Raw genomic sequence first — 17,599 nt, 5'->3', positions numbered from 1 at the left:
TGGGACGGTGGGAGAGGACTCCTGCAATGCTCATTGGTATTGCTTGCTGCGCTTGGTTGAAACGAGATATTCTTTCATTGCGACCTGTTGGTTATTTGTTTATCTAGAGTATATGTTTCAAAGCGAGCGCAGTGAAGAATTACTATGACAACTACATGAGATCGGTTGACTCCTCTAGTTGAGATAGACTTGTGATGATCAACTGCCTCTTACATACGGTGATGTAAGCGGATTACATACCGGCTGAATAATGCATGCATAACTACACCAGCCACAGAGGAACAGACCAATCAATGTGCCGCAAGCCACAGGAACAGTGCCTATTACGACTCCTCCACTCCACTTCTCCATCCCTCATTATTTCTTTTCTGCGGACGGGCATTCAAAAAGTTCCGTTGATATGGGATTTGCATTCCCATGAGCGGTGGCCTCAAACCCTCGTCGTCCATCTTCGCTCAGCTTATTTCGTCGTCACCTCTTCCTGACTGGTACCTTCAGAAGACTGTTCTGCAATTCCCACCCTTGGTCTTCTTTAGCGCCTAATCGCCCATACTACTGATGGATCGTTCACTACTTTTGTCGCCCGCAGACTCTCAGCCAGCCATAGCCATCTGACGGGCGAAGTCGAGGGTGGAGTGACACAGACGCGATCAAGCCCACCCTGAGCATGGCGTCCGCTTTTCAAAATGCGTGGCAGTTAGTACTTCACATACTTTTCAATGCAAGAGAATGGCACATCTCTGATTCGCATCATTATAGGACTGCGCTTGAAGCCGAAGGGAAGCTTCTAAAGAGCCTTGCCGAGAAGGAGCCTACGTTTACCGAAATCTTTCACTACCTTTTCGAGTGAGTCTATAGATTGAGGCTGGCTTGTCCTATCTTCGCCCAATCGATCTGACGGTTTCGTCGCAGGTTTCGCGCCGCCTGTCAGAATGTCATACTCCAAGACTTTGAGACATCTCGCTCTCTCGATGTTGAAACCCGACTTTGGGATGCACATGTGAAAATTAACACCCGGTTTCGCAAACTGCTCTCCCGCGTGAGTGTCACGATGGTTTTGTGTAACATTGCGGAGGCCGTTTACTGACCGATTGTGGCATGTATAGTTTCGCGAGGAGAACGCAAAGAAGAAGAAGCCGGTAGAAAGACGCAAACTCGAAAAGCACTACCTTGACTTTATCAAATCCAGCCAGAGATTCTATCGAGGATACATACAACAGTTGTCGTCGCACTTCGGAGGTATCCCAGAGCTTGAAAAAGTTGCGCGGAAGTTCAATTTTGACAGTGAGCAACGCCGTCCCCGTCAGTTCCAGGACTTTCATTGAGACTAAATTTGTACTCACCTAGATCTATCGGCGCAGCCTCCAGTCGAGGCTTCTGACGCTCTCCGCGCAAGTGTCCTTCAATCATGCCATTCAACACTTATCCGTCTTGGCGATCTGTCTCGCTACCGCGAAACCGAATTGGTGAGCAAGGACCGCAATTGGGGTCCCGCTATTGGCTACTATGACTTGGCTATAGCCATCTACCCTGCTTCAGGCGCATCGCACAACCAGTTGGCAGTGATAGCCCTTGCTGACGGCAATCACTTGCGGGCCACTTACCATCTTTACCGGGCCCTTGCTGCCCAGGAGCCTCATCCCTCTGCCAAGGGTAACTTGGAAATCGAATTCAGAAAGGTGCGCCATGCTTGGTGTAAAAGAGAGTTGATTCGTCCCGAGGATGCAGGTATTCCTGGGCGAGCGTTGGCCCCTTGGTTTGTTTATCTTCACGCTCAATGCTACAAAGGAAATGATTTTCCAGAGCATGATGAGCTTGAGAGTGAAGTACTGAACCAGCTAGCCGTTGATCTGAAGGAGCGCTCACTTGAAGGTACACTTCAAAAGTTCTGCCTCATTAACATCGCAGCAGAGGACTTCTCGTGGACGCAGCCCCATGGTAAGTCTCCCTCATGTCGCAATTACTAAGATCGTCGCTAACGGATGCAGAAGAGTCAGTGCCCAATTCACCGCTATTTTTTCAGCGCATTAACGTCAAGACATTTTTCACGCTGCTCCAAATTCTTCTAGCGGAGCTAGAGAGGTTTGCGGTCGAAGACTCGCTCAGCAAAGACGCGAAGAGTGGGCCAGACAAGGTCACCGCTGTTGCGCGGCGCGTACTACCTGCTTTACGACATTATAGTTCTTGGCTCCTTATCGTCAGTCATTCACTGGTGGCACATAAGGAAGAAAAGGATACTCCACTCGCTGTTCAAATTACGGAGTTTTGGAAGATCTACGCCAATACGTTGAGCCTTCTTGCATCAACTTTCGACGTCGTTCATCTCCCGGAAATTGACTACCTCTTGGAAGAAGATGAGGAGACACTGGGGTTTGCGCCGCTCCACAAAGATGCCGCGTCCCGCCGCTATTTGAGTGCTACTGGCAAGCAGAAGCCTCGAATGACCGACGCTGGGGTCGAAAGAAGTCATCCCAACATTGAGATGCTGTATCGGATTCGCGAATTCGTGATTGACGGTCTCGATCTCGTTGTGAGCAATGTACGAAGTGTCCTGTGTATTCTTTTGTACCAATTCGATTACTTACTGATACTGCTTTGCGATCTCAGAGAATCCCTATAGTCCTTGTGGATGATGAGGATAAGAAGACCTTTATCTACAAAGAGGAGGGCCTTCCTTCCCAATTCTTCGCCAGCCCCTCCGGCCATCATAACACGCTCTCCACGGCGAGCGTTGAACGAGAGGATGTTCAGCAGGCGACCAAAGACGCCAATCACATTGCAGATTCGAGGAGCACTTTTGGCGGTTCGCAGTCTGCATCTGCTTCTATGTCCGCTAATATGCATCGCATTGTCGAAGGAGTCGAACGGCTGGTTGAGTCGGACACTTACGAAAACACTCCTGCACTTTCGGACCAGCTGGCTTTCCTTCGAAGCACCAATCAGCAATCTATACCCAACGATTTCTTCGAGTCGAGCCTCAATACGACCCATCGCGAGGCAGATGCCCCTACTCGCTATCCTCCTATTGCACCTCCTGGCCTGCAGCTCTCGATGCCAAACCCCACAGCTGGGTCCGCAGCTCCACTCTCCCAGTCCTACACTTCTCGACCTACCCTTCCTGGTATCCCAAGTATTTGGAGCACCGGACTGTCAACTGACATCGGTGGATCCTCGGCTCCAAGAACGCCTCCAGGGTTAGGACAACATCCAGGTTCAGCCAATCCAGCAAACGCCAGAAGCCCAGACCCTCGCCATGCATCCCATGATATGACTACAAACGAGCCCATCTTCCGGAAAAGCCTTGCTGGACAAACCTCAATGCATAACCTTCTTGGCGGATCAAGCTCAATATCCCCCTGGATGTCGCCCTCAAATCCTGCAGCACATCATGATCTTTCAGGAACAGGCTGGGATAGTAATCCCCTGCGAAGAGCGGCTTCCCCTCCTTCTCTCGAAGTACCAAGTCAGCCCATATCAAGCGGATTAGCAAATGCATCATGGGCCAACGATGCGTTCCTGGCTAGTACATTATCCTCCGGAGCGGGCTTTCCCAGTTCTGGACCAACCAATCGTCGATATACTTCCCATTTCGGCGCTATCGGGCAGACTCCATCTTACGGTCAGGGCGGGTGATTCACAGGAGACCCCTTGGTGTGTGAATTAACAACAAAAACAGAGGCCAAAGGACACGATCACAACCCCCCTTTAAGCATCTTTTAAATCCGGAAGCGGGTGGATCGTCCGGTTTTCTCCCTCAGTCTAGCTCCGGTAAAATAATTGCTGGGACAATCTGTCGGCTATTGAGCAGCTCCGCATCGCCACTGTTGCCGTTATCTCATGCAAGCGGACTAGGTCATGCAATCACTCTTCTATCCCACCTTCCAACAATGGTGATGAGAGCGTACCGTCGATTGGGACTGAAAATCGGATCTGGTGAGAACCAGAGAGTCGATTTCGGGGTAGACCTTTGGTACTTTTTCACGCTGATGGAAACGGCTACTTCTTACAATAATAACGAGCCATGCTATCATTTGTACTTCTTCGAGTGCTTTCAAAATTGTGGATACGATTAGTTTCCTCTTTGCTGTTATCAGGAGAGAGCTATTTGAAATTCCGATGCCAGCATCGTCAAATTTCTGTTCCGTCCAGGTCAAAATAAGGGACGTGAATTTATGGCTATCTCTATTTCTTGAATTTTGTGTATATATAAGACCAAAAGGTTCGTTCATTACTCGTTGTTGAGAACGTCACCAGCCTGCGGCTTCCGTGTATCAACGGTACCCTAACTCATAAACCTGCGTAGTGTTGCACGCAATCATTGGAGGAAGTGATCTTGGAAAGAAGGGGAAAAAAAGTCTAAGACGTTAAGTCAAGGACAAGTGGGTATAGAGGGTTGAATCATCCAGGAATATTTTTATGCTGCAAGCTTGCAATGGCTCCTTATGGCTTGCCGGGCGTCCATATTAGAAGTTGGTTGGTATTCTATGAGCGGCTCGGGGTGTAGGTCTTCTTGGGGAAGGGATAACTAAATGGCAAAGTCATGATGTTAGTTGTGAGTTTTGAAATGATTCTTGCACCGTGGTCCCCCAACACAATGAAACTGGATGTAGCCTGGAAACAGACGTGGGCCCGGCCCATTTTCGGCAAGGACTTCGGTAGATCAGAAGGATGAATGGGAGACTTACGAAGGTCCCAGCTCTTGAATGCTCAGGCTGGCGAGCCACTGGCCCATGTCCATGCTCTCCTCAAGAGATTTGTTCTGAACAACACCAGCGCAGAAGCCGCCAGCAAACGCATCACTATAAACAGCACCCGTCAGCACAAAATTTCTGTTGGTCATTAGTAGAATGGCTCATGACGACTTACCCAGCGCCGTTGGTGTCGTTGATGCTACTCTTAGAAATCTCGTGCACAGGGAACTCCTTGACCTCAACCTCGCCGTCTGGCTTAACGGTCGCAGTGATTGTGGGCAGAGTGCCTTGGGTGACAATAGCAACTCTGGGGCGGCTACTGTTCTTCTTGGGAAGCTGAGCGAGCTTTTTCGCAATCTCAACAACATCATCCGTATTCCATTCGTGGGACTCGGCGTAGGCGCGAGCCTCTGTCTCGTTGCAGAAAGTGTAGTCGGTGTAGGGCAGGACGCTGTCAAGCTGGTCTTTGAAGAACTGAGGAATGAAGGGGGCGGAAAGAGAAAGCATGAAGACCTGAGTCAAACGTCAACCTCGGTCGAGCGGGATGCGGAGGGAAGGCCATCTTGCTCACCTTGTTCTTCGCAGCAGCCTCCTCGGCAAGGGCCAAAATGGCAGGGACGCAAACTGTCAGGTGGTATCCACCAACATAATAGTACTGAGCCTTCTCGACAAGAGACCAGACGTGAGGCTGCTTCAAGTGGTCAATCTTGTACTCGTTTGCCGCAGCAAGGTGAGTGCACATGCTACGGTTGTGACCAGTGATAATGACGCCGCACTTGCCAGTGGGCTGGACATCGTCCACACGATACTCGGTGTGAACACCAGCCTGGTTGCAGGCCTCCTTGAGGATATCGGCGTACTTGTCCTTACCAACACAGCCAATGTACATAACGGAGTTGTCGGGGAGCATGTACTGTTAAATTGTCCTCAATCAGCAACAGCCCAGATTGAAGAAAGGTGGTCTACACTCGGCATACCTGGGCACCGCGGGCGGTGTTTTGTGCAGCTCCGCCAGCAATGAGCTTAGCATCGCGGCTAAGGAGCTCATCATAGAGTCCCATGTGCTTCTCCTCAGCAAGGATAGCATCGTTGTCCTTAAGACCGTACTTTTCCAGAAGAGCGGCATCGCTGTAAAGGGTTCAATCAGTTGATATCCAATTGGCTCAGACATTCCATCGTCGTTCATCAATGACGTACCCGACAGCTTGGATATCTAAGATCTCTCAAAGTCAGCATACTCAATCCACGTCCGTTATATAGTTGGTAAGGCCAAATAAAACGCACCTAGAAGAGGATTCTCCAAGCACAGAAAAGGGTATCCCTGAGTAGCGGCCATTTTTCCTGTTGCAATTGATGAAAGATACGTATAAAGGGAAAATATAGGAAGCGGAACTAGGGGAGGTAAGAAAAAGAAGGAGAGAAGCAGGAGAACTAATAATATTACCTAGGCGGGGTGTTAAGAGGAGGGGCAGTCAACGAGGTGGAAAGGTTCAGTTTACTCCGAGCCCATCGAGTAAGATCGGCGGCCGGCGGCCAGTTGCCCCATCCAGGCGGTCCTGATGATTTGTTGCGGCAAAAGGCTGCTGGATAACCTCCAGAGTCCGGCGAGCATACTCTGTACACAAGGATCGATCCCCGATAGCCGACATCTACAAATCACTGGGGTTACTGGCTTATTTATCATTTGTACAGCCTCTCAAAATGACCGACCCAGCTTTGGAACTGGCAGAAACCATCCAAACCGCCTCAATCAAGCGGGATCCATCCCCGAGACACGACATCAATCCTCCAACAGCCGCCTCGGAGAAGCGACCAGTGGCACGACGCTCTTCCTCCGAGGCTGACAGCATCCCTTCCGATATTGTTGATCCTAGTCGTATGGTTAGACCCGTTTCACGTCGCCATACTCTTCCTCCTTTGCCCGATCTGCGTTTCGAACAGAGCTATCTCGCCAGCTTGCGAGGTGCCGATACATGGGGACGAGTTGCATGGATTACCATTCGGGACCAGGTACGGATACTCGACAATGAGTTGAGAGATCTCATTGTTGCTATAAGAATCGAATTCAATTTAATACTGATGAAATGGGTTGCAAACTGTCAGGTTCTTCTGCCACTCATCCAGGGTACTCTTTGGACGCTTGCGCTTTCTGGCTGGCGTTACTGGAACCGCACAGCTTCTCTCAGTGGCCAGACGCTCGGTAGCAGGCTGCGAAGGTGGTGGTACGAAGTCAATAATTGGAAGCTTCCTCCTCTGAGTACAACAAAGGACCCTCGACTTGCTGCCAAGGTTGAAGACGTAAGTGCACATCTTTCAATGCGGTCAAACGGGACATTGGCGCGAGATTATGCCTACTTCTGAGATACAGTTCAAGAATCAAGTAGATCTGCTGCTGACGTTCTCGGAGTTCTTACAGTTCTACACGGCGCAATTCTCGAATGCGGGTGCAGACTAGTCTCTTAAAATCAGCTTTTCCCATATTGCGACGGGAACTTGGGTTGCATTATTGGAGTTAGGGATTTGGCGTTCTTTACTTCATTATCAATGTCTTCATATTGCATAACATAGTCCATATGCAAGCAAAACGTGGAACCATACTTCACGATTCTCGTCTAATCTTTAATGCGTTTCATTTCGCCTTCAAACTAATATACATTCAGCTTTTTGAACCAGCACTAGTCATTGCGCCTGAATCAGTGGCGCCGAGTTCTGGGGCTCGGTGTGACACGTCCCCTGAGCCTCATATACAATCATCCTGCTATAAGACCCATTGCGAACTGCAAGTCAGATGGACCTTTGACCATGAACATACTGCTCAACAAATGCCTGACAAACTCTCGATGGAAATAAACTCCTGTTTTGCCTGAATTCGTATTAATCTTTTCGAAATGGCAACGCTGCGCCACAGGACACTAGTCAAGTGTCGAGAAGACATCGCTTTTGGTAAGAAACGTGAAGTAGCTGTCATTCAAGGAATCTCACCCCGTCTCATTTGGAGCGTTGACAGGAGCTATTTGATTTGGCGACAATTCGGTTCCGGAAGGCTGTTCACCACCGTCACGCGTCTCCTGCTGTTGACCGTTAAGCTCATTCAGCGGATTGTTCTTCTGCTCATCAGTAGCTGTGTTCATCAGCACAACGCTGGGCATTTTCCGGACATCCACAGTCGGAGCTTGCGCCTCTGCGGTACCGTTCTGTCTGTTGGTCTCAGAGTCCAGCACTAGACTCATAGGCTGGGTTTCAGGGGCCGTTGATGGGTCTGCTGTGTCTGCATGCGCACTTTCAAGTTTCTCCGCTGGCGGCTCCTCGACAGACCCGTGAGGGCTGCTTGGTACTTTTCCCTTGCCGTATCTCAACTGCACCACCAGACTCCGATCTTGTCCGTTTATGATCGACTCGTCTCCACTCAAATCGCCTTCGTCGTCGCCTTCGAAATCATTGTCTTCCTCTTCCTCGCCCCCTTGCCATTCGTTTCCACTGGAGTGACCAGCATCCGACTCCTCGTCCATGTTGTAGTCCGTATAGCCATTTGCGCGAGTCCCCCGAGTCCTTCGGGGCCTACCAGTTTCTTCGTCCACCTCCCCGCGCTGGCCACTAAGGAGGCTCTCGCCATACAGACCACCCGCTGGTGCGCGTATCTGTCTGCCACTTGCTGTATATCTGGGTCCCGCGGGTTCTGCAGGTGTCGAGATTCCGGAAGCGTTCCGTGTCGATCGTCTTGTCGAGGGAAACTCGTCGGAAAAGATATCCTCGTCATCTGAATATGTGTACTTGAGCTTCTTGCCACGAGTGCGGCCTTCGTACAGTGAAAACCCGGGCTCTGGTCGAGCGAAGGCGGCTTTGCGGGCAATGCGATAGTCTCGTCTTTTACGTTTCTTTCGAATTGTCACTGAAAGGTTAGAGCACAGGCGTGGGCGACAGCAGCTTACCTCCTCTGAGCCCTCAAACCGAGGTATGGCATTCTTGATCCGCTCACTGAGCTTCTTTGAATGTGTACTCTTCTCTCCATCCAGCTTGTCTGCGACAGCTTTCAACTCGGGTATAGTCCCGGCTACACTCCACCACGTAACGTTCTTAAGCGCAGGGTTGCTCTCGCGATACAACCTGAAATGTGTATCATCCAAACCCTCGACCAGCCAGTACCGACGTTTCAGGCCGTCACGGCCCCACGGTTGGACTGAAAGCGGCTGGTTCAGATCGTCCTCATGGCGAGCTTGCTTGTAGGATTCCTTAATCTTGGCTTGAACCGCTTCAGATGAAGAAAGGGACCAGAGAATCAGCGACTTCAACAAGGTCAACTATTCAAATTATCAGTGCCTTGAACTTGTAATGAATTATTCGCATCGCATTGGCATACGCGTTCTTCGGGTGACATTGTTGCAAAGGTGCGACCCCCATGAAGGGGATTTTTTCCTTGCCAAGCCTTCGGCCATTGGGAGGCATGTGTTTGAATTGCCTCTTCAAGAGGTCGCTGGTAATGGGCTCGGCTGTGAATCAGCGTCAAATAGTTAGCCCTCTATCTGGTCGCAAAAGCCTTGCACAGGCATGAGGGATAAACGGTGTGGTAGCGCTCTGATAGTGTAGGGACCAGGCGCGCATACTCAACGTCTTTCTTCCGATTCAGCACGAGACCAAGCAATGCACACAATAGCCTCTCAATATAATCGCCTGGTGGAAGCTCCACGACACCTCTCTCAATATCCTGGGGTCCAAAGTGTGGCGTCGATCGCGGGAAGACCTCATGGAAACGCGCGCGGAACATCACAATGAACTATAAAGTTGCGACAAGTTAACAAAAAGACGCAGTAGCGGATAGTTTAACGCGTTAGACTGTCGATCGAAGCTTCTGTAAGCTCAAGTGACTGTCTAAACTTACTGCAATGTCTGGATTATCAGCTAGAACATATTCATGAGGTGGTGAGGGCTCCCGTTTCGGCGGCGGAGACTCGGATTCCTTCTTGAAGTACTTGGTGATGCCAACAGGCTCATCGAGAGCCATAGGACCAACTTCATCTTCTGAAGGAGGCGCTGACGATAGCGACGAAAGATCTGAGTCAGAAAGAGACATGTTCGACATGATCGGGGTGTTGGCTCGATGTGATGCTTTCGAGGGCGAGGTGACGGTGGACAAGTCCGCGCCGCGAAGAAGTTCCCTTACTGACGCTACTCGGTTGAAGCGCGGCTTCCACGCGCCTGGGCTGTCCGGCATTATCAGTGGTACCAGTTAATATCAGGCGGTGACTAGTTTCTGGGCAGGAACACTCTAATCTCCTATGAATTCGCTCAAAGATAGCTATCGGTGCTATAAAGGTATAGATTCTAAGTGCACCATTCATAAAATCATACAGCTGAGCCTAGGGAACTGAGATACTGAAGCAGATTATGTGCGTCATCGCAGGAGCGTTCCCTAGGATTGAACACTAAGTGTAGCCAGGAAGGTTTACACTCCATGAAAGACAATGAAAACAATGAAGATCGATTGAAGAACATGATCAGTTTGATCAACCAGGGCCACTCGAAGCATCACAAGGTGAGCCGTCAAGGAGGACGTACAGGAAGGAGAACGATTTAGACATACTCCAAACATATCTAATCTTCCTCCCTCTGAAAAGCATATCGGATGCAGGCATTCTGTCTTCTTGTCAAAAGACTAGAATAACTTTCTGAAGATACCGAAATCCTCAAAGATTTGAGATGCATTGTGGCAAATCTCTCAACTGCTTCGGCCTGTCAATGACATATGCCCATCGGAATTCCTATTGGCCCCAAAATGGCGGCACAATACTGATCCTTAACTGAGAGTCGTGCCTGAAGGCTACTGTCAATAATCTGATATTATCCAGAGATTATGAGGGATAAATGAGGGGTTGGGGCAGGATTCGCCATGTCAATGAAGCTCAGCTTACTCCGGTACCCCAAAGGACACATATTTTGTCAGAGGAAGTAAGCGCAAATGCATCTCATCATGGGATCCTTTTGAAACGAATTCCTATGAATTATTTAAGCGAAGAGATTCGGCCAGGGGTCGCCCAAGTGAAACTGTAGGAAAACTGCACCAAACTCCAATGTTGGTTATATCGAGGATGGCGTTAATCTTTATTGAACAATCCATCTACAATGAAAGATGATGGGCCACGAAGACACACGCCTAGAAGGACCATTATTCCACGGGTTGGAAAAACGGCACCAAATGATGGTTTGTATTCCTTGAGGCCTACCTACACGTAGGTCAAGACCGTCACGTTATCCGCGCGTAAATCACAGCCGCTGTAGGGCCCAAAATGGCGCTAGCGCCAACTCGGTTAGATTAGCGATCTCGCCCTAAAGCCCACACAGCCCATCCTCCGACGAATTCTCAACACCAACCCGACAAGCCCATTTTCGATTTGAGGTACGAGCAATTGATAAACTCCCACCAACGGTCGCCGGCGGGCTTTCTTTTGAGTACTAACGCAAAGGTTTCAACATATAGAAAGTCGCCATGGGTCGTGTGATCCGCAATCAGAGGAAGGGTCGTGGATCCATTTTCAGTGAGTGCGACCGCAATGAAATGAATATTCCTGCATGCGAGACTTTGCAGGAACTTTTTACACTCGAGAATCCAGAATGCTGATTGATATCTTTTTCCGTCCTCAGCGGCTCACACCCGTCTCAACAAGGCTCCTGCCCAGTTCCGCACGCTCGACTACGCTGAGCGCCATGGATATGTCAGGGGTGTTGTGAAGGAGATCATTCACGACCCCGGCCGTGGTGCTCCTCTCGCTAAGGTCCAGTTCCGTCACCCTTACAAGTTCAAGATGGTTACCGAGACCTTCATCGCCAACGAGGGCATGTACACTGGTCAATTCATCTACGCCGGAAAGAACGCTGCCCTGACTGTCGGCAACATCCTCCCTCTAGCCTCTGTCCCTGAGGGTACTGTCGTTACCAATGTTGAGGAGAAGTCTGGTGACCGTGGTGCTCTTGGTCGTACCTCTGGAAACTACGTTACCGTCATTGGCCACAACCCTGAGGAGGGCAAGACCAGAATCAAGCTCCCCAGTGGTGCCAAGAAGGTTGTAAAGAGCACCGCTCGTGGTATGGTTGGTATCGTCGCTGGTGGTGGTCGTACCGACAAGCCTCTGCTCAGTATGTTACTCCGACTCGCAAACTCTCTCTTGGTATGGAAAGTGTATGAAAGGCGTCGTTGCTAACGAGTATCTACAGAGGCTTCTCGTGCCAAGCACAAGTTCGCTGTCAAGCGCAACTCTTGGCCCAAGACTCGTGGTGTTGCCATGAACCCTGTCGATCACGTAAGATCTCCCTTTGGCTTGTTTTATATATTTTTTTCTCGAACAACACCTGACAAGAATTCTCTCTGCAGCCTCACGGTGGTGGTAACCACCAGCACATCGGTAAGGCCTCGACCATCTCTCGCTACGCCGCCCACGGTCAAAAAGCCGGTCTTATTGCTGCCCGGAGAACTGGTCTGCTCCGCGGTACCCAGAAGACCAAGGAATAAATGTGATCTTGTGCGGAGTTTTGTTCTTTTTGACGGGTTGAAAATGCTCTTCTGCTATGAGACATATGTACTTAGGCGACTGCGGATTACCTTCCACACGTCCTTAGCGAATTAAGGTTGTGGCCAAAATTTTCTCATGATGACCAAAAAGATCAAAACCAAAATGGGTTGGAATCCAATGTCTTGGGATGCATTACATGACACGTGCCTCAGCAAGAGCGAGAGAACGTCGTGGTAATCAATGAAAATTCCCTTTTCTCGTTCATTCAGTATTCACCAGGACGAACCTTCGTGCGGTATCAGACTTCTAGAGTCTGCACATTTAACCTTCAGGACAGAGCTTCCAGTAGAGAATCGACTATCCCTCACAAGTTAACCCCATCCAACGTTTGTAGCCGAGATATAAGGCCGAGTTTCACTCGACTCCTGTTATCCTCCGACCTGAACTTGCCGATATTCTATAAGAGCCAGCCCTTGCATTCCTCTTTTCAAATGACCACATGCTCAATCTCACTAATTATGTGTGGATACAGATGAGTGAGATCGGTTACCTACCTAAGGCACCGTGGTGGTTGGTTCCAATCCTGGCAACTGATGGAAACGAGGGTCTGCTCTCAAAGTGGCCAATCAGCAGCGCAGACTGCACAAAGAGGGTTCAAGTTGTCGTATTCAATCAACAATCCCAAGTGTTGCAAAAATCCCATAACCCATCACTAATGTCCTGGGTTACTCTTCATCCCATTATTGTCTGTAATACCTCAAAATGCATGTGGTCGATGATTCAAATGATGCCCCGAAAATACTTCCGCTGCCTAGAGCCGCTCCGTCCACATCCGCTGCTGCGCGTTGGCAAGCAGTTGTGAACCGCGATGCAACGGCCAATACATTCGTCTACGCCGTCCTAACGACAAAAATATACTGCCGTCCATCCTGTCCGGCTCGTCTTGCCCGCCGGGCCAATGTCAGATTCTATGACACGCCCTCACAGGCAGAATCAGCAGGTTTCAGGCCCTGTAAGCGCTGCAAACCAGAAATGCACTGGGCGGCAAACCCACAGGTCCAGTTGATACAAAAGGCTTGTGAAACGATCAATTTGGAAGTCCTGAATGGCTGCAAACCAACGCTTCAGAAGCTGGCCAGTGAAGCAAATCTGACACCCAGTCATTTCCACCGCGTATTCAAAAAGGTCATGGGCGTTACGCCGGGGCAATACTCGGCTGCCGCTCAAGATTGTCGGAACCGAAATGCGTCGGTTGACTCTGGCCTAGGCGAGGATTGGAGTCTGAACCGGCCGCTTTGCGACGATGGCGTCTGCTATGACCCTGACCTCTTGGGCGGTTTAGATGACTCCCATGCTCCGACCACCACGGATGCTGTTATTTGGAATGACTTTGATGCTATGATAGCTGCAGAGAATGAGTATATTCTTTGGCCAGACGAAGTACAATAGTTATCAAGCTCGTTCATTTTAATCAAGGCCATAATGCTCTGCTTCTGCCTTCAACCTCCAGTGCTAGAAAGCCCTGAGATCGTAAGACGGCGATTCTATGATTTAACATCGGATGAGTTAGCCTTTGGCTTATTATCTTGAACATGACATGCGGTCGATGATGCATTACTCAGGTGAGAGTCAACTTGAGATCTGCAAAATTCCGCTGGGTATAGGGAAAGCCTGTCTGTATGTTTTAACTCCTTGTATCTCTGACATCATAGAACTTCTTTGCGCTGAGGTTGGAAGACGATTAGAGGTTACGTATTGGTGTACAGCGTGGGCACTTTGTGAGCTTCACCCTATTTATAGTTTGAGATGCAATAGATACAATGGACTTTCATGGTAGAATATACATAGCATATAAGTTATTAATAGGTTTTCTTAAGAATGCATGGCATACTACTCTGTAGAGTCTCTAGCTTAGCAGAGTTTAATCAGGGGAAAGTGAACAACTGTTGTACATCTACACTGCAATGTTCGATATATTTTCCATTAATTTACAGGCTTGCGGCTCCGGGTTCCCATGAATTACGGGCGTTGGATAGTGAAGTTCATGCAATCGCCGTTAGTTTCCTCGAGGCTCAAGTCTACCAATACACCAACTTTAAATATACTTCCGCCTTGGACCGTACATTGTTCCAGTCCCTGGTTCTCCCCTTACCTCATGAGGCGTTTGGAGTACTGTATGCATAGATACGGATAGTTTGATCTTGTTCCGTAAATAGTATCGGGGCATAGCTCCATCCACTTTGAATTTCCGAAATTGGAATCCACCACTAAGGTTCTGTCATCCTCGACACCGTCCCACAAGCGACCCACTAACGCGTGTACGGTTACTCTGTACTCCGTAGACAGATACGACCATGGCCGATGTCTAAAGCCTAACAATAACTGTACAAAGTCCCATGCTAACTGAGAAGCTAAGTTTCAGATAACCAGGTTTCAGGAGTCCAAGATATCAACGGGTACCTATCTGAATGAAAACATCCACTGACCTTTTCCTATTAGGTGATCTACAGCTAAGTACTTATATGGTTCGGTCAATCATTGTTTCATGTTATGATGATAGACCACATCTAGCAAGGTGTCACAAGTAGAAGTCCACTAAGGTATTACCTAGGTATTAATCACACTTTGGTATCACCGTATCAACTCCGCTTGTCATCCACGCAATGTGAAGGTCTGAGACCAGATGAGACAATCCTGCCAAGAGGGGAGAGAAGGAACTGGCGGGTGGTGGGGAGGGATGGTTACTGATTTGTTCTGGACTCCTGGAGTTTTGTACCTGGAAAGTGGCGCATTCAGACAGTTGCCATTGGCACTTCTGTCACAGACTCACAATGGCATTCTTCGGCCACCATGGGGAAATTAAATCCAATTAATCATTTACATTCTGCTCCTAACGAATAATGATTGTAGGGATAGAACTTTTATTTATTTAGATTGATTAAAATTTGATAATAACATTCATTAACCCCGTTGGCGAGTTGCCTGCTCTTCATTAATTCCCAAGCATTCCCACCCACGAGGACATCGTCCTGATTTCTACCTTCCCAACCTCCTGTTCTTCTGCCCAAAAAAACCAGTCCCATTACCGTTTCACTCAGTGTCAACATATGCCTCAAATCCACCGGAAGCTGCCGGTATTCAATCCATGACTTTTACACTATTCCAGCTGCTGTCTCTCATTGCGTAGTCACTCACCAGAACGGACTACCGTCTGTACACCTGCAACCGCCGCATTCGGTTCCTACATCTAATTAAAGGAAGTCTCATTCGTTTTCCCGTCGACGTGCTCTTCTCCATCATAGCGCTTCGTCTACACTTATTTTTCCTACATATTCAGCCAAAATGAACGTCAATAAAAAACTCGACCGCTTCAAGCAATGGGCAGGCGAGAGGATGGGCGGCGAAGTCAAGACTAATCTCTCCGATGACTTCAAAGCACTGGAGACCGAAATGAATGTGAAACATGAGGGTGGGCAAGATTTGCTTCCAATGCGCTGGTTTTCTCATGTTGCTTTTCGCTGAAACTATTCACACTCTAGGGGTCGACCGTATCCATAAATCCTTGGCTGCTTATTTAAAGTCCATCTCCAAGCGCAGCGAAGGAGATGACAAGGAGAAAACGCTGCCTATAGCTCATTTGGGTAGCAGCATGGTCAGCCATGGGGAGGATTTCGATGCCAATTCCGAATATGGCCGTTGTTTGACGAGTAAGCGACCATGCCACTCCTGCTGCTTCACAAGCGATTGGCTTTCTGACGTTGTTTTCTACCAAATAGTGTTTGGGAGGGCAGAGGAGCGGATTGCTCGTGTGCAGGAAACCTATATCTCACAGGCTACTGCCACGTATCTTGAGTCCCTTGAACGATCTCTAGCCCAGTTGAAAGAATATCAGGTACGGTTTCCCTCTGTATGACTCTATTCGTTACGAACACCATTCTAACGACACGAGCAGGCTGCCCGCAAGAAGCTTGACAGCCGACGATTGGCGTACGATACGTCACTTTCTAAGATGCAGAAAGCGAAGAAAGAGGACTTTCGCGTTGAAGAAGAATTGCGTACCCAGAAGGTCAAGTACGAAGAGGCCAACGAGGACGTTTACAGGCGGATGTACGATATCAAGGATGCGGAGGTAGAAAATATCGCCGATTTGGCTGCCTTCCTCGAAGCCCAGCTCAATTACCACGAACGCTGCCGAGAAGTACTTCTCCAAATTAAGAATGATTGGCCTGCAGAGTGAGTCAAAACTCTTTGCACACAAGCGTGTTTGAAGCTGACCCAGATCCTAGCCAATTCCAATCACAAACGCCAAATGGTCGTCGCACCGCCGGGCGTGCCCGTTCCAATACCGCACATTCCCACCATGAACGCTACGAGCCGCTGCATGAGGAGCTCACAAACGGTGTTAGTCCCCGACCGATCATTAGGTCAGACCGTCATGCTTCATCTGTTCCCCCAACTCTGCCCGCGAGGGAAGCGTACCCAGCAGAGACGCCTTACCAGCGACCTGTTTTGAACCGCACCTCAACTTTTGAGGGCCCTTCGCAATTGCGGCACCTGCAGCCGTCTGGTTTGTCTTCCTGGCAATCACGAGCGGCCAGTGAAAATCTGGTCTCCCGCAGAGATAGCTCTCAGCCTCGGCCTGTCAGCATGATGCCAGATAACCCATATACTGATGCTTACGAAGAATCCACTGCGCATGTTAATTCTCATTCAGACGTGTTCTACCAGGGACGATCTAGCCCTCCTTCACACGGGGAAATCATTTCCAGAAGGGCCAGCTCGGGGACCTTGAACGGTTCGGCATTGAACAAGAAAGGTCCTCCGCCTCCCCCGCCCTCGCGAGCAAAGAAGCCGCCTCCGCCACCTCCGATGAAACGGCCCATGCTGTCTGTGGGAGATGCGTGAACAATGCCATCCACTATCCAGGACTGTTAGAAAATCTTTGGCTATCGTCCGACTTATCAACACAGTCATTTCGCACAGGCGTTCGGATCGTTCATGCTGCTCCTGAAAATTTTAATACTTGCGCTGCTACGCTGCTGGAAAGCGTTGCGTCGTAGGAGTCACTTAAATGAGACAGACAAGTTCCAGTTTTATCTTTTGATTGTTTTGTGTATTTGTTTCAATGCTGTACACACTGTTCCTCACGGCTAGCAGCGCTCGACGTCGACCTCGCACTATACAGTGATATAGCCAGACTCGAACAATGGGGCCAGGGATGGTGCTTTATCATGGGATTTTGCTCATATGGATAAATACCTTAGTCCTTTGATGATTGTATTCTGTTAGCACCCTGTAGGTATCCTGTATCATAACTGTTTATTGTGATTGGTGGCGAATGTGCCGCCAAGACTGAATGCGCCGGGAAGCTGAGTAATAGAATATCACGTGACACAACACGAAATC

At 49.2% G+C, this 17,599-nt stretch overlaps 7 protein-coding genes across 7 annotated transcripts; 5 read left to right on the top strand and 2 right to left on the bottom strand.

Annotated features, from left to right (window-relative positions):
* Positions 1-302: 302 nt before the first annotated feature.
* AFUA_5G06400 (uncharacterized protein) lies at positions 303-3,633 on the top strand (the record flags this gene model as incomplete). Its single annotated transcript, XM_077804768.1, has 7 exons — positions 303-696; positions 760-846; positions 913-1,039; positions 1,107-1,284; positions 1,348-1,938; positions 1,989-2,539; positions 2,608-3,633. The coding sequence occupies exons 1-7, from the start codon at positions 668-670 to the stop codon at positions 3,631-3,633; spliced, it is 2,589 nt and encodes an 862-aa protein (XP_077660906.1). The 5' UTR covers positions 303-667.
* An 868-nt stretch (positions 3,634-4,501) lies between these two features.
* On the bottom strand, positions 4,502-6,241 carry AFUA_5G06390 (adenosine kinase). The gene is made up of 6 exons (XM_748901.2): positions 5,976-6,241; positions 5,889-5,904; positions 5,669-5,819; positions 5,263-5,604; positions 4,867-5,204; positions 4,502-4,799 (listed from the first exon to the last, which is right to left on the bottom strand). The coding sequence occupies exons 1-6, from the start codon at positions 6,025-6,027 to the stop codon at positions 4,682-4,684; spliced, it is 1,017 nt and encodes a 338-aa protein (XP_753994.1). The 5' UTR covers positions 6,028-6,241; the 3' UTR covers positions 4,502-4,681.
* Positions 6,242-6,392: 151 nt separating this feature from the next.
* AFUA_5G06380 (DUF1770 domain-containing protein) lies at positions 6,393-7,052 on the top strand (the record flags this gene model as incomplete). The annotated part of the gene is made up of 1 exon (XM_748902.1): positions 6,393-7,052. The coding sequence occupies one exon, from the start codon at positions 6,393-6,395 to the stop codon at positions 7,050-7,052; it is 660 nt and encodes a 219-aa protein (XP_753995.1).
* Positions 7,053-7,669: 617 nt separating this feature from the next.
* AFUA_5G06370 (uncharacterized protein) lies at positions 7,670-9,927 on the bottom strand (the record flags this gene model as incomplete). Its single annotated transcript, XM_077804767.1, has 5 exons — positions 9,568-9,927; positions 9,293-9,462; positions 9,049-9,178; positions 8,621-8,989; positions 7,670-8,566 (listed from the first exon to the last, which is right to left on the bottom strand). Exons 1-5 carry the CDS (start codon positions 9,898-9,900, stop codon positions 7,670-7,672), a joined length of 1,899 nt encoding a protein of 632 aa, XP_077660905.1. The 5' UTR covers positions 9,901-9,927.
* A 1,245-nt stretch (positions 9,928-11,172) lies between these two features.
* Positions 11,173-12,192, top strand: AFUA_5G06360 (60S ribosomal protein uL2; the record flags this gene model as incomplete). Its single annotated transcript, XM_748904.1, has 4 exons — positions 11,173-11,221; positions 11,328-11,819; positions 11,898-11,983; positions 12,055-12,192. 4 exons carry the CDS (start codon positions 11,173-11,175, stop codon positions 12,190-12,192), a joined length of 765 nt encoding a protein of 254 aa, XP_753997.1.
* A 763-nt stretch (positions 12,193-12,955) lies between these two features.
* On the top strand, positions 12,956-13,642 carry mpt (putative DNA repair and transcription factor Ada; the record flags this gene model as incomplete). The annotated part of the gene is made up of 1 exon (XM_748905.1): positions 12,956-13,642. The coding sequence occupies one exon, from the start codon at positions 12,956-12,958 to the stop codon at positions 13,640-13,642; it is 687 nt and encodes a 228-aa protein (XP_753998.1).
* Positions 13,643-14,933: 1,291 nt separating this feature from the next.
* On the top strand, positions 14,934-17,597 carry AFUA_5G06340 (uncharacterized protein). The gene is made up of 5 exons (XM_077804766.1): positions 14,934-15,662; positions 15,733-15,900; positions 15,970-16,085; positions 16,146-16,426; positions 16,480-17,597. The coding sequence occupies exons 1-5, from the start codon at positions 15,536-15,538 to the stop codon at positions 17,096-17,098; spliced, it is 1,311 nt and encodes a 436-aa protein (XP_077660904.1). The 5' UTR covers positions 14,934-15,535; the 3' UTR covers positions 17,099-17,597.
* The last annotated feature ends 2 nt before the right edge of the window (positions 17,598-17,599 follow it).

Source organism: Aspergillus fumigatus, chromosome 5 (genome assembly GCF_000002655.1).
Source record: "Aspergillus fumigatus Af293 chromosome 5, whole genome shotgun sequence".
Lineage (NCBI taxonomy): Eukaryota > Fungi > Ascomycota > Eurotiomycetes > Eurotiales > Aspergillaceae > Aspergillus > Aspergillus fumigatus.
This window is presented reverse-complemented; position numbering and strand designations above follow the sequence as displayed.

Excerpts from the sequence above, each read along its gene's own strand:
- AFUA_5G06390 (XM_748901.2), bottom strand. The coding sequence starts at position 6,027 with ATGGCCGCTACTCAGGGATACCCTTTTCTGTGCTTGGAGAATCCTCTT. Across the intron at positions 5,605-5,668 it reads ACACCGCCCGCGGTGCCCAG|TACATGCTCCCCGACAACTC; the intron begins GTATGCCGAGTG and ends ACAATTTAACAG. Across the intron at positions 4,800-4,866 it reads AACGACACCAACGGCGCTGG|TGATGCGTTTGCTGGCGGCT; the intron begins GTAAGTCGTCAT and ends TGCTGTTTATAG.
- AFUA_5G06340 (XM_077804766.1), top strand. The coding sequence starts at position 15,536 with ATGAACGTCAATAAAAAACTCGACCGCTTCAAGCAATGGGCAGGCGAG. Across the intron at positions 16,086-16,145 it reads CCCAGTTGAAAGAATATCAG|GCTGCCCGCAAGAAGCTTGA; the intron begins GTACGGTTTCCC and ends CGACACGAGCAG. Across the intron at positions 16,427-16,479 it reads AAGAATGATTGGCCTGCAGA|CCAATTCCAATCACAAACGC; the intron begins GTGAGTCAAAAC and ends CCCAGATCCTAG.